At 38.1% G+C, this 12,319-nt stretch overlaps 1 protein-coding gene and 1 long non-coding RNA gene across 3 annotated transcripts in view; one reads left to right on the forward strand and one right to left on the reverse strand.

Annotated features, from left to right (window-relative positions):
• Positions 1–12,319, forward strand: part of LYRM7 (LYR motif containing 7) — a 31,067-nt gene that overhangs the window by 10,775 nt on the left and 7,973 nt on the right. The window contains exons 3-5 of one of the 2 annotated variants that reach the window (XM_078005140.1): positions 335–405; positions 3,933–4,014; positions 8,250–8,328. In XM_078005140.1, the coding sequence (XP_077861266.1) occupies positions 335–405; positions 3,933–4,014; positions 8,250–8,328 (232 nt within the window). The remainder of the gene's footprint in view (positions 1–334; positions 406–3,932; positions 4,015–8,249; positions 8,329–12,319) is intronic. The other variant, XM_015140692.3, reaches the window with a different exon arrangement.
• LOC114678900 (uncharacterized) overlaps positions 1–12,319 on the reverse strand; it is a 49,901-nt gene that overhangs the window by 10,470 nt on the left and 27,112 nt on the right. The gene's annotated exons all lie outside the window — the stretch shown is intronic.

A 12,319-nucleotide genomic window follows, 5' to 3' on the forward strand; every position in this document is an offset into this window, starting at 1 on the left:
AGAAATCCTTAGATTTATAAAAATAAAACATTGAAGTAGATTTATTATAATTCAGTAGGTGTAGGTATACAAATGAATTTGAGAGTAAAAATCAGTGAAAGAAAAAATATTAGAGTGCCAAAGGTTTATAGTAGATTTACCTACAAACTTGTCACCCTGTCAAAAGCTCTCCCAGAGACTTCATTAATAATTTCTTGTTCTTATGCTTTGTTGTTTAATGAGGGCAATTTCTATACTAGAGAAGTAGCTATTCATATTAAATAACGTGTAAATTATTGAGATAAGAATTATAGATTACAAAAGCAAGTAACTATATGTATTTTTCTCCTTGTAGCAGCCAGAATAAAGATAAATGAAGAATTCAAAAATAATAAAAGTGAAACTTCTCCTAAGAAAATAGAAGAGGTACAGTAATTTTTTCAATTACAGTAAAACTTATACAATTATCTTGTCAAAGAGGAAATGATGAAGATAGAGGGATTATGTAAAATAAAAACTATTACTTGATAGTTAAGGCCATCACAACTGTAGATAACCTTCACTTACTTGGTATGGCTCACCTCCTCAGGGTTGTCTGCCAACACCAAAATACAGCAAGGTACACCATGAACAGAACATGGAAATAGCCATGGTGAAAGCCAGAGCAGCTGAACAAACCCAGGAACCTACAGAAATTCTATCTTCACTTAAAGCAAGTGACTGAAACTAAAGAGAATCAGTGTTGTAGTAACTCAACTAGAGAAGTAAACTAATTTTTAAATATATATATTGATTAATTCATTTTAAAATAATTTCATTATATGTTAAAAAGTAACATGATATTTATGAAAAATAACTATTTAAAAAAATTTAGTGAGAAGAGTGGTACTGGTTTTTTTGTTTTTGTTTTTGTTTTTGTGTTTTTTTTTTGAGGTAGAGTTTCGCTCTTGTTGCCCAGTTTGGAGTGCAGTGGCATGATCCCAGCTCACTGCAACCTCCACCTCCGGGTTCAAGCAATTCTCCTGCCTCAGCCTCCCAAGTAGCTGGGATTACAGACCCATGCTACCACACCCAGCTAATTTTTGTAGTTTTAGTAGAGATGGGTTTCACCATGCTGGCCAGGCTGGTCTTGAACTCCGGACCACAGGTGATCCACCTGCCTCAGCCTCCCCACGTTCTGAGATTACAGGCATGAGCCACTGTGCCCAGCCCCCTGCAATATGTTTTTTAGGTTGAAGTATATGAAGAAAATTCAGCCTCACACAGATTTATAATTGGAAAAGAGTAGAACAGCCTTTTAGATCATTGTGATTTTTTCTTTTCTTTATTTTTTTTGGGTAGAGATGAGGTCTCGCTTTGTTGCGCAGGCTGGTTTCAAACTCCTGGCTTAAGCGATCCTCCTGTCGTGGCCTCCCAAAGTTCTGGGATTACAGGCATAAGCCACATAATTCTGAATATTTTTTAATACTACACCTTGACATGTGGTAATTTCTTTTTTTTTTTTTTTTTTTTTTTGAGACGGAGTCTCACTCTGTCACCCAGTTAAAGGTTAGTTTCAGTGTGCAACTCTGTTATCTGTCAGACCAATGGAATTTTTTGGAGAGGGGGGTTCCAAGATTCATGCAGACCACCTCCTCCTCATCTCCTCTGGCCCCCCCTAATCCCTTGTTCCTCAACTAGCCTTGTTTCCAGTCTTACATCTAGGACTTGGCTGAGGAGACCCATTATTTTCTCCTTCTCTGCCCTGTTAAGCCCCTTCCCAGGTGTCAGGAGGTGAGGCTTTGCTCTCCCACAGCCCTCTCCATGGCAGTTAATTACAGCTCCCTCCTTTTGATGCTCAGACCAAAAACCTTGGTGCTTTCTTGACTGCTTTTCTTCTCTCACACTTATATCCAATCTGACAGCAAATCCTGTTGGCTTAAATCTCAAAATATTATTATATACAGAACCCAGCTACTTCTCATCCTCCCTGTCATTATCCCTGAGTCCAAGCCACCATCATCTCTCTTGTTACAACAGCCTCCTAATGGGCCTCCTGCTTTCAGCCTCACTCCCTACAGCCTATTCTCAGTACTGTTAAAGACAGAATAAACCTTAAAAAAAGAAAAAAAAGGCATATCTCAGCACTCTGCTACTCACAACCCCATGACTCTTCATCTCATTCAAGAAAAATCTAAAGTGCCTAACATGACCTACAAGACTGTCTGTGATCTGACCTTTGTTACCTTGCCACCTCAGCTTGAATCACATCCCCCTCACTCCCGATCTCAGCCCCTTCTTTGAGGGTCCTTGAATTTACCAAAAAGTTTCCTCACTTAGGGTTTTTATGCTGTTGCCTCTTCTTGGGATTTTCTCTCACATGCCCTCAAAGCTTCATTTCGGTAGAACAATGAACTTTAATTGAATGTCCTGTGAATGGACTTTTTAGCCATGCATGATTTTGTAACATCATGCAGTGATGATTTAGAAAATACAGGTTCATTAAATACTACAGATCTTCCAGATGTTTTCATAGTTCATTATATATTTTTAAGTTACATCTATCAATACTAATATCCATCTCATCAGAAAAATCTTTAAGGCTGGGCACAGTGGCTCACACCTGTAATCCCAACACTTTTAGAGGCTGAAGTGGGAGGGTCCCTTGAGCCCAGGAGTTCAAGGCTGCAGTGAGTTATGATTACACCACTGCGCTCCAGCCTGGGTGACAAAGCAAGACCTTGTCTCAAAAACAAAGCAAGAAAAATATACTGAAGTATTGTGAAGCTGTCAAGCTTACCCTGGCAGATACGAGTTCTCCAGAATTCTGATATTTGCTTGAAAGCGTCAGTTTTGTCATTGTAGCAAATGCTGTCAGTTGTTTTCTTTGAAGTGACACACTCTCACACTCTTCTAAGAAAATGTCTGCCAAATAGCTAAGTCTGAATAATCTTAATTCGTCAGTGGTTCTGTCAAGTAAAAAATGGTATTTTGATGGAGAAAGCTCTACTGCTCACAACTCAAACCATGCAGAAGGCTGTAGTGTTTTGAAAGTAATTTTGACCTCATAGATCCCTGAAAGGGTCTCAGGGTCTCTCAAGTACATTATTATTTGATTAGGTCTGAAACTCAAAGAGGTGATTAACCCAAGGCCATATACTTAATTAATGATACAGCCAAAGTTGGAGTTCAAGTGTTCTGAACATCTAACTCTATAAAAGATTCAACTGCCCTCCCAAAAATGTGCATTTTAAATATACTTAAAAATACACATTGTAACAAAAAATACTCTAAATCTGTTTTGGAAGAAAATATAGAATTGATAGATAAAAGTTAAAAATATATGCATATCTGAGCTTTCTATACTTTACTAGGAAAGGTTATAAAAAGTTAAAAACAGTACAGTAGTCCCCCTTTATCCTTGGGGGATACATTTTAAGATCCTCAGGGGATGCCTCAAATCTCTGATAGTACCAAATCCTATATACTATGTTTTTATTATATATACTTTTCTATGATAAAGTTTAATTTATAAATTAGACACAGTACTCTTGTGCTTTGGAGCCATTATTAAGTAAAATAAGAGTTACTTGAATATAAGCACTGCAGTGTGGCAACAGTCAATCTTGATAACCAAGATGGCTACTAAGTGACCACAGGTGGACAGTGTATACAACATGGATATGCTGGACAAATAAATGATTCACATCCCAGACAGGCTGGAGCAGATGGCATGAGATTTCATCATGCTACTCAGAGTGGCATGTGATTATAAACTTATACATTATTTATTTTGGGAATTTTCTATTTAATATTTTCAGACTGCAGTTGACCATGGGTAACTGAAACTGCAGATAAGAAGAAACTACTGTATTACCTGAAAAGAAATTATAGTAAAACTATCATTTTCGAAAACATTACATTCATATGAAACACCTAAAGGACTTATTCTATTTGTTTGGTTTTCTTAACAGCTAATGAAAATAGGTTCTGATGTTGAATTATTACTCAGAACATCTGTTATACAAGGTATTCACACAGACCACAATACACTGAGTAAGTAGAATTAAAGAAAAATGGTTTAACCGTACTGTGTTTTAAAATATTGAATAATTATAGCACATGTAATGCTGAGTGGTAAAACAGCTTGATTTTGCCAGGCAATGTGGTATATAGCATATATATTTTACAAGGTTATAGTCTATCATATTGAATTATGAAACTTTGTTTTACCACATTTGTTTCCTTTTAATTAATTTTTATTTTTTGTTTTTATCTTGTTATATTTCAAAACTAATTACAAAGACAGTACAACTATATATTTTTATCATATTTATTTACAGTTCTTAATTTTTCTGGCATTTATCACTTACCTAGACTATTTCTTTACCTTTTACTCTATAATGACTTTTGCTTTTCATTTTTTGGTTTTTTTGAGATGGAGTCTCACTCTGTCGCCCAGGCTGGAGTGCAGTGGTGCGATCTTGTGTCACTGCAACCTCCACCTCCTGGATTAAAGCATTTCTCATGCCTCAGCCTCCCAACTAGCTAGCACTACACCACCATGCCCAGCTAATTTTTGTATTTTTAGTAGAAACAGGGTTTTACTATGTTGGCCAGGCTGGTCTCAAACTCCTAACCTTAGGTGATCCACCTGCCTCGGCCTCCCAAAGCACTGGGATTACATGCATGAGCCATCATGCACCTGGCCTATAATTAGTTATTTTAATTCAGAAGATTTAGGATTATAGGAAATGGAAATATAGTTGAGGATCCTCCATTGTACCTCAAGACTCCAGATGGTGCTTCAGCAAAATCTCATTTCACATAACATTTTGTTTTTGTTCTCTAAAGTATCTTTGGGGACAGTAACAACAAAAAGATGACATTCAAAATTGTTGGCCAGGTGCAGTGGCTCATTCCTGTAATCCCAGCACTTTGGGAGGCCAAGGCAGGAGTCTCAGTTGAGCCCAGGAGTTCAAGACCAGCCTGGGCAACATGACAAAACCTCGCCTCTACAAAAAATACAAAAGTTATCAGGATGCGGTGGTGCACACCTGTAGTTCCAGCTAGTAGGGAGGCTGTGGTGGGAGGGTCACTTGAGTCCAGGAGGTTGAGGCTTTAGTGAGCCGTGAGTATGCCACTGCAATCCAGCCTGGGTGACAGAGTAAGACCCTGCCTCAAAAAATATATATATTGAAAGGCTTTGTTTTTTAAGCAGGCTATGGAAGTATAACACACAAACAAAAAAGTACTCAATTTTTAATTGTATAGCTCAGTGAATTTTCATAAAATGAAATACCCGTGTAACTAACATGCACAACAAGCCACGTGTAAAAAAAAATTGGCCTTCCTGATGGATATGTGGTAGTAACACATTGTGATTTTAATTTATATTTCTCTGGTAACTAATGAACTACAAGGACCTCTTCAGTTGTTTAGTGGACATTTGGATATTCCTTTTTATGAAGTGCCTGTTTGAGTCTTTTGTCCATTTTTCTAAGGGGTTATCTGCCTTTTTATTGTTGATTTAAAGGATTTCTTTATATGTTCTGAATATAGAAATTTGGTGGGTATATGTATTACAAGAATCTTTGACTTTGTGGCTTTCCTTTTCACTTTGGTAGTGTTATCTTTCTATGAGAAGTTCTTAATGTAGTCATATTTTGAATTTTTTAATAATTAGTGCTTTTTAATTCTATTAAAGAAACCTTTGCCTAGCTCAAGCAAGATCGTGAGGAGATCCCCCTATGCTTTCTTCCAAAAGCTTTACTGTAGGCTGGGCACAGTGGCTCACACTTGTAATCCCTGCACATTGGGAGGCCGAGGCAGGTAGATCACTTGAGGTCAGAAGTTCAAGACGAGCCTGGGCAACATGGTGAAACCCCGTTTTACTAAAAATACAAAAATTAGCCAGGCATGGTGGCGCATGCCTGTAATTCCAGCTACTCGGGAAGCTGAGGAAGGAGAATCACTTGAATGTGGGAGGCAGAGGCTGCAGTGAGTCAAGATGATACACTGTACAGCCTGGGCAACAGAGTGAGACTCCATCTCAAAAAAAAAAAAGGTTGGGTGTGGTGGCTCACACCTGTAATCCCAGCACTTTGGGAGGCCAAGGCGGGCAGATCGCTAGGTCAGGTGATCGAGACCATCCTTGCTAACACGGTGAAACCCTGTCTCTGTTAAAAATACAAAAAATTAGCCAAGCGTGTTGGCGGGCGCCTGTAGTCCCAACTACTCAGGAGGCTGAGGCAGGAGAATGACATGAACCTGGGAGGCAGAGCTTGCAGTGAGCCAAGATGGCACCACTGCACTCCAGCCTGGGTGCATCTCAAAAAAAAAAAAAAAAAAAACCTGTATTGTTTGATCTTTTCCATTTGGTTGTTTATATCAACTAGAGTTGGTTTGTATATGGTATGAGATGTGGGGCGTCAAGATTTATTTTTTTACATGTGACTATCCAGTTGATCCAGCAACACTTATTGAAAAGACCACTCTTCCCCCTACTACTCTACAGGATCACCTTTGTCATAAAAATCAAAGAACTATATAGGTGTGCATCTGTTTCCGGACTTTATAATCTCTTCAATCTGTTTTTCTGCCCTGCATCATATACTATAATGTCTTGATTATTACAGCCTTATAATAGATGTTCCTACCTGGTAGTATAAGTCCAAAGGGCTTTTAAAGTTACTTTTATTTAATGGGGACTTATCAGAAATTATTAGATCTTGGGCTGAGCACTGTGGTTCACCCCTATAATCACAGCACTTTGGGAGGCTGAGGTGGGCAAATCCCTTGAACTCAGGAGTTTGAGACTAGCCAGGGCAACATAGTGAAACCCTGTCTCTACCAGAAATACAAAAAATTCACCAGGCATGGTGATGTGCGCCCATGGCCCCAGCTACTCAGGAGGCTGAGGGGGGAGGATCACTTGAGCCTGGGAGAGGATGTTGCAATAAGCCGAGATCACACCACTGCACTCCAGCCTGGGTGACAGAGCCAGACCGTCTCTCACAGAAAAAAAAAAAAAGAAAAGAAAAAGAAATTATTAGATCTGAGTTATTGTTTTTGTCTTTTGTCTTGTTTTCTTTAGATGGAGTCTTGCTCTGTCTCTTAGGCTGGAGTGCAGTGGTGTGATCCTGTCTCACTGCAACCTCTGCCTCCCAGGTTCAAGCAATTCTTCTGCCTCAGCCTCCCTAGTAGCTGGATTACAGGCGTGTACCACCACACCTGGCTAAGTTTTGTATTTTTAGTAGAGACGGGGTTTCACCATGTTGGTCAGTCTGTTTTCAAACTCCTGACCTCATGATCCACCTGCCTTGGCCTCCCAAAGAGCTGGGATTACAGGCATGAGCCACTGCACCCGGGCTTTTTTTTTTTTTTTTTGAAACGAAGTTTCGCTCTTATCACCCAGGCTGGAGTGCAGTGGCATGATTTCAGCTCGCTGCAACCTCCACCTCCCAGGTTCAAGTGATTCTCCTGCCTCAGCCCGCCAAGTAGCTGGGATTACAGGAGCTTGCCACCACGCCCAGCTAATTTTTGTATTTTCAGTAGAGACAAGGTTTCACCACGTTAGCCAGACTGGTCTGGAACTCCTGATCTCAAGTGATCCACCTGCCTCGGCCTCCCAAAGTGCTGGGTTTACAGGTGTGAGCCACTGCACCTGGCTGATCTGAGTTATGTTTGTAAGGGCAGAAAACACAGTTAATCCTAAATTTAAGACGTGTAGTCATCAGTTTTTATCTTAATAATGATCTTTAGAGTTTCTGTGTAGTATAGCCAACATTTTATACAGGTAATCACAGATATATATTATTTTTATCACATGAATAAAGTTTTAGGTTATTTTAAATAACTAAATTTAGTATCTATATTTCAAATGCCTTGTTTTAGATATAACAGTATTGAATATTATTTAGATTTCTTTTTATCCTTGGGTTTTTTTGTATATTTTAATTTTCCCACAGAATTAAATATTTTGACTCTTTTATGAGTATTAATACATAGTGCCTTAATAATAGCCTCATTCTTTCTGTGTGTGTTTGTATATTTATACATATATATACACACACACATATACACACATACATATATACACATATATACACACATATATACATATATGTAGACATATATACATATATATGTATAGCTCCAAAATATAAGAAATTTGATTCCTTAATCTCTCTTTCTAAAAGTTACTTTAAGCAAAATTCCTCCAAATATTTTAGCAGTGTCTACACTGTCACATAGAAATGACCAGAATTAAAATTCTGCTTCTTATTTAGAAAATGGAGAGTTGCCGGGCGCAGTGGCTCAAGCCTGTAATCCCAGCACTTTGGGAGGCCGAGACGGGCGGATCACGAGGTCAGGAGATCGAGACCATCCTGGCTAATATGGTGAAACCCCGTCTCTACTAAAAATACAAAAAACTAGCCGGGCGAGGTGGTGGGCGCCTGTAGTCCCAGCTACTCGGGAGGCTGAGGCAGGAGAATGGCGTAAACCCGGGAGGCGGAGCTTGCAGTGAGCTGAGATCCAGCCACTGCACTCCAGCCTGGGCGACAAAGCGAGACTCCGTCTCAAAAAAAAAAAAAAAAAAAAAAAGAAAATGGAGAGTTGTGATTATGTGTTTCTAAAAAATATCATATAATGTCTCAAAATGAAAAATAATAGAAATAAAAAGTAATAAAATGAAACTTCATTTGGAAGATTAATCACCCTGTAGCGTGAATTCTAAATCCATCTCTCTTTTTCTTCCATTCAAATAGTATCTACAGTGAAAGGTAAACATTGAATCCCAGCAGGAACTCCTTATCTTAAATAATTTCTCATTTTTTATTTTTTTAAAAAATCACTTCCAGACATCTCTCAAAAGGAGACATACAAATGACCAACAAGTATATGAAAAAATACTCAACATCAGTAATCACGGAAATGAAAATTAAAACCACAATTAAATATCATCTCACCCCAGATAGAATGACTGTTATCAAAAGGACAAAAAATAACTAATTCTGACAAGGATATGGAGAAAGGAGAACTCTTATACACTATTGGTGGGAATGTAAATTAGGATAGCCATTATAGAAAACAGTATAGAGGGTCCTCAAAAACTAAAAATAGAACTATTGCATGATCTAGTAATTCCTCTACTGGATATGTATCCAAAGGAAAGGAAATCACTGTATGCAGGAAATAGCTGCATTCTCATGTTTATCGTGGGCACTATTCACAATAGCCAAGATATGGAATCAACCTAAGAATCCATCGATAGATGGATAAAGAAAATGTATATATACATATGTATATACATATATACACACACGCACACACACATATACACACACAATGGAATATTATTCAGCCATAAAAAGAAGGAAATCTTGTCATTTGTGACAACAAACATGAACCTGGAAGACATTGTGTTAAGTGAAATAAGCCAGGCACAGAAAAACAAATATTGCATGTTCTCACTCATGTGGAACCTGAAAAAGTTCAACTTACAGCAACAGAGAGCAGATAGTGGTTACTAAAGGCCAGGAAGGGTCAGAGGGGGATAGCTAGAGGTTGGTTAATGGGTCCAAAATTACAATTAGCTAGGAGGAATAAGTTCTAGTGTTCTATAGCACTGTAGGGTAACTATAATTAACAATTTATTGTATATTTTCAAATAGCTAGAAGAGCAAATTTTGAATATTCCTAACAGAAATGATCAATAACATCATAAATATGCTAATTACCTTGATTTGATCATCACACATATACATGCATTGAGCTATCACTGTACCCCTTAAATATGCATATTTAGTATGTATCAATTAAAAATAATAAAAGGAAAACATTTACTTCCTTTATCCTTGCAGGTGAATTCAAGGTTCTTTATTACAAGCATAATTTCATCATTTGAAATAATTCCTTATTTTTAAAATCTTTAAAAAATATTTTGGAAACTGTTTTTCTTTCCAAATATTTTCTGCTCTTTCTTTTTTTTGTATTACCTTACGTGCATGAATTTGTATAAATCATAATATTTCATTCATATCATTCATCATTGGTCTAGCATAGCCTTTAACTATGACTTAGAAAAATACTCAGGTTATTCATTATTCTATACTTGCTTTCTGTTTGATTATTGACATTTGTCAAAACCCTCTTTCTAATGTGGATATTAGTCACCTGGTTACAATGTTGGCCTTTGACAAACGTATATCATTCATACAAATTTTAAAGATGGTCCCAAGGAAACCCAGTACTTCAGGTCATTATTTTTTATGGTACTTAGTTTTTTAATAGGATCCATATTTTTTAACTTCCTCTCTGGCATATGTGTAGAAAAAATAGGGATGTACTTCTAAACGAATGATACAGTTAAAAAAACAAAAAGCTCCAAGAAGCTGTTCTTCAGATGTATTTTAAACTTCTGCCTTTTGGTTTATTTAGATTTGTCATTGTCTAAAACTATCTTATGGTTTGTGTTCTAAGACATGTTAATGTGACTCAACAAACATTGAATCGCTGTTATGCTAGATGTCAGGGATAGAACAGTGGGCAAGACAGATATGGTTCCTATCCAGTGGAACTTAGAGTGCTGTGTAAAAGAGAGACAATTAAATATACAGCTACAGTTCGTGCAATGCCATGATAGGAGGCAGAGATTGTTGAGGCACATAAGCAGAGCTACAGATCCAAACTTGGTGAGCTAGGGACAGGTTCTTGGAAGAAAACGCTTTTGTGTTACAGTTTCCCTAATTTGAAGTTACCATTTATATAATATACATAATGTGCTTGAAATATTTAGAAGTGTTTCTAGAACTTCAGTGTGAAATATTTTAATGTCCTTTAAATTATTTGGATTCAAAATATCTCTATGATTATCACACTATTATAAACTATGCTATCCATAATAATTTCTTTTAAAATTTTTATCTAAATTTGTATTTTGGTCCAAAATTGAGATAAAGACTTTATTTCAAGGAATTGCTTTTTGGCCGGGTGCCAAATTTGAAGCTTATAAAGTTTTTGAGTGAATTTTATTACCAAGAAACCCCAGGCCTGGCTAACTCTTTTCACCTCTTAAGGCCACCCCTGGATCCCTAAACTCCTATTACCAGGAAGTAGACTATGAAAGCTTTTAAAGCCCCAAAGAAGGGCATCTTCCCCAATATCTCCACCTTAGAACAATGAGGCTCAGCAGAACCTAATGGAAAAACTAGCACTGTAACCAAACATCCTTGATTTCAGTCTGGATGAGACTTTAGGGGACAGGTAGTGAGTGGATGTATTCTACAGATGGAAAGAAGGATGTATATGCATTTTGCATAGCCAAAGGCGGGGAGGTGCTTGTTGTCTCTCCAGTATCTATCCTCCTGTTCTCTCTTTTTTTTTTTTTTTTTGAGATAGAGTGTCCTGTTGCTCAGGCTGGAGTGCAGTGGCACGATCTCGGCTCACTGCCACCTCTCCCTCCCGGGTTCATGCGATTCTCATGCTTCACACCTCCTGAATAGCTGGGACTACAGCTTGGGCAATCCAACCGTGTTGGCCTGCTAAAGTACTAGGAGTATAGGTGTGAGCCACCGCACTTGGCTTCTCCTGTTCTTTTCTACTAACTGAAAAATTGTGTTCAGGGTGCAATGTACCAAGCAAAAAAAAAAAAAAGTTATTTTCCAGACCATGTGACACCTGTCTATTGGGTGTTACTTCCAAGAAAGTCATTGTTTTCCTGTTTAAAAGGAATAGGCTGAGCTGGCACTCTCGTTTTGCTCTTTTCTCTTCTCTCTTCTTCACATCTGGAGTGTAGATGTGATATGACAGCACCAGTGAAGACAAAACCACTCATGGAAGGTAGCAGAACAGAAAGAGAGAAAGAGCCTGGGTCCTTAGTATCACTAAGGACAAGCACTAGCCCAGAACTGCCTTAATCTGTATTTCTTTTTTTTTTTTTTTCTGAGACGGAGTCTAGCTTTGTCACCCAGGCTGAAGTACAGTGGCGCGATCTCGGCTTACTGCAACCTCTGCCTTCCGGGTTCAAGCAGTTCTCCTGCCTCAACCTCCCTAGTAGCTGGTGCCCGCAACCATGCCCAGCTAATTTTTGTATTTTTAGTAGAGATGGGGTTTCACTGTGTTGGCCAGGCTGGTCTTGAACCTGTGACCTCGTGATCCACCCACCTCGGCCTCCCGAAGTGCTGGGATTACAAGCATGAGCCACCATGCCTGGCCTTTAATCTGTATTTCTTGATAATATGAGAAAAATTAAATCTCTTACTTATTTAAACCAGCTTGTTGGACTTTGGTTATTCAGAGCTGAACATACTCTAAAATGATATGGGTGTATTTAACCATTTATTTTTCCATTCTCCCA

The sequence above is a fragment of the Macaca mulatta genome, chromosome 6, assembly GCF_049350105.2.
Source record: "Macaca mulatta isolate MMU2019108-1 chromosome 6, T2T-MMU8v2.0, whole genome shotgun sequence".
Classification (NCBI taxonomy): domain Eukaryota; kingdom Metazoa; phylum Chordata; class Mammalia; order Primates; family Cercopithecidae; genus Macaca; species Macaca mulatta.